Source organism: Gavialis gangeticus, unplaced genomic scaffold (genome assembly GCF_001723915.1).
Source record: "Gavialis gangeticus isolate Ggan-Ray unplaced genomic scaffold, GavGan_comp1, whole genome shotgun sequence".
In the NCBI taxonomy this organism is placed as follows: Eukaryota; Metazoa; Chordata; order Crocodylia; family Gavialidae; genus Gavialis; species Gavialis gangeticus.
Genome location: NW_017729016.1, coordinates 18,079,450 through 18,081,243, shown reverse-complemented (window position 1 = coordinate 18,081,243; position 1,794 = coordinate 18,079,450). Strand labels below are relative to the sequence as shown.

General features: G+C 56.4%; 1 protein-coding gene across 2 annotated transcripts in view; it reads left to right on the top strand.

Moving 5' to 3' along the window:
• Positions 1–130: 130 nt before the first annotated feature.
• The window catches only part of CARD11 (caspase recruitment domain family member 11), a 67,614-nt gene continuing 65,950 nt past the window's right edge, over positions 131–1,794 (top strand). Inside the window, exon 1 of one of the 2 annotated variants that reach the window (XM_019512977.1) lies at positions 131–228. In XM_019512977.1, the coding sequence (XP_019368522.1) occupies positions 210–228 (19 nt within the window). In that variant the 5' untranslated portion in view covers positions 131–209. Of the gene's footprint in view, positions 229–448; positions 754–1,794 lie in introns of those variants that run through there. The other variant, XM_019512974.1, reaches the window with a different exon arrangement.

Genomic DNA, 1,794 nt, shown 5'->3' with positions numbered 1-1,794 from the left:
GGTGTCCTATTTATCTGCACCTCTCTCTCCCCGCCCTCTCCTTCCTTCCCCTGCCCACTCCCTGGGCAGCACAGTGGTCAGGGAAGGGCTGTCCCTTGGTGCTAGGCAGGGGGCAGGACCTGCATGCTGGTATTCAGCACTTCTGCCTTTGCATCGAAGGGGAGCAGGCTGCAGGCTCTGAGGACTGGGAGACACAGAGGATCTCAGCTATGAGGCCGGGCAGGCAAGGTAAATCTTCTGCCTGGCCTTGGACTTGGAGTTTGTGCAGCTGCTGAGGCTACCTGGTTGCTTTCTGGCTTGAGGGTAGACGTCCCTTTCTTTGCTTCCTGTGCTGCCCCTGGGCTCTGCTCTCACCTGCGTGCAGAGGCATTTGCAAGCAGCCAGTATCACTAGGGAGCAGAATCGTTTTTTTTTTTTCTTTCAAACTGTGAGCAGATTTATAGTCTGGTTTCCTGTCAGATCTTTGCATTTTCCTCCTTCGCCCCTCCCAGCCTCTGACACACTTTTTCTTACTTTCTGTGTCGTCCTTTGTTCATTCCGACACTGGTGCGTTTGCCTCCCGAGTCTCTCTGTTCCCCCTCTCCTCCCTCAACCCCTGGCTCTTCAAAGAGTCCTGGCCCTTTCCCTTGCACGGCTCACCTCACTGGAGCTCCTGGGGAGGGGAAAGGACAAGTGCATGGAGGCGACCTAGCGACCTTCACCCTGCAGCAGCTGCAGCCCAGCCGCGAGCTCGGTCACTCATGAGCACCCAAGGTAAGGAGAGCGGCCCAAAGGCCAGCACCACCCCACTGGCAGCAGGGACAGCACCCGCCTGATCCTGGCAGCTTCCAGCTTCACTCTTTTTTCTTCTTGAATGTCTTTGCTCGCGTCTGTGCAGGCTCCACAGGTCTTGTTCCACTCCGCAGACACAGGTACTTGAAGCCCAGGTTGCAGAGAAGGAGCAGACAGGCCCACAGTCACAGGGGCAAGAGCTTAACAAAATGTCACGGGGTGGGGAGAAGGGAAGGAAAGTGACTGGCTCGGGCTCCCCATGTGCTGTCTGCTGGGGGCTCACGCTTTTCCTAGGAAGCAGTAAGACCTTTCTGAACACGTTCTCCCTCTGTATTGCTTCTTCCCGCTTCCTTGGCTCTGCCTCCTTTGGCCGTGGTGTGTCTCTGGGTAGCTTCTCACCACCTTTTTGTCCATTTTCCATCAAGCTGCAGCTCTGATTTAGTTAGTCTATAAGGTGCACCTCTATCCTGACCTCCGACTATCCCGGCTAGCTACCTTTCTCCCACATGCATAATTGTTCACCCTTCCCCCTCTGTGATTTCCTCCTTTTCTCTCGTGTTCCCCTTTCCCATCTCTTCAGTGGCTTCTCACATGCACTCCCACTTCCTACCCCCCATCTCTCCCACACGCTGCTGCCCGCTCTGTAGAACACCCTTGCCCCACTGCTGGTGTCTCCCCCCAGAATACCACCTTGCCATGCTCCTGCTGCTTCCCTGCATCCCCATCCTCACTTGCAGCATCAGCTCAGGAAGCTCCTGCCCCATGATAACCACTGGCACATGCCTGCAGGCTCCTTCCAGCTCGCACTCTTCGGCCACCCCCACAGCCCATCGTGCACAACAAACAGCCTCCTGCCACCCCCACTTTCTCTCACACCGACACATGTGCGGCCTTCTCGTACCTCCGTTATCTCTCACCTCCCTTAACACACCAGAGCCACATCTCTGCTCATATTTGCACACCAGTGCAGCCTCTGATGGCTCTCTCTCCCCACAAATGTTCGTTCTGCTTCCCCCCCCCCCC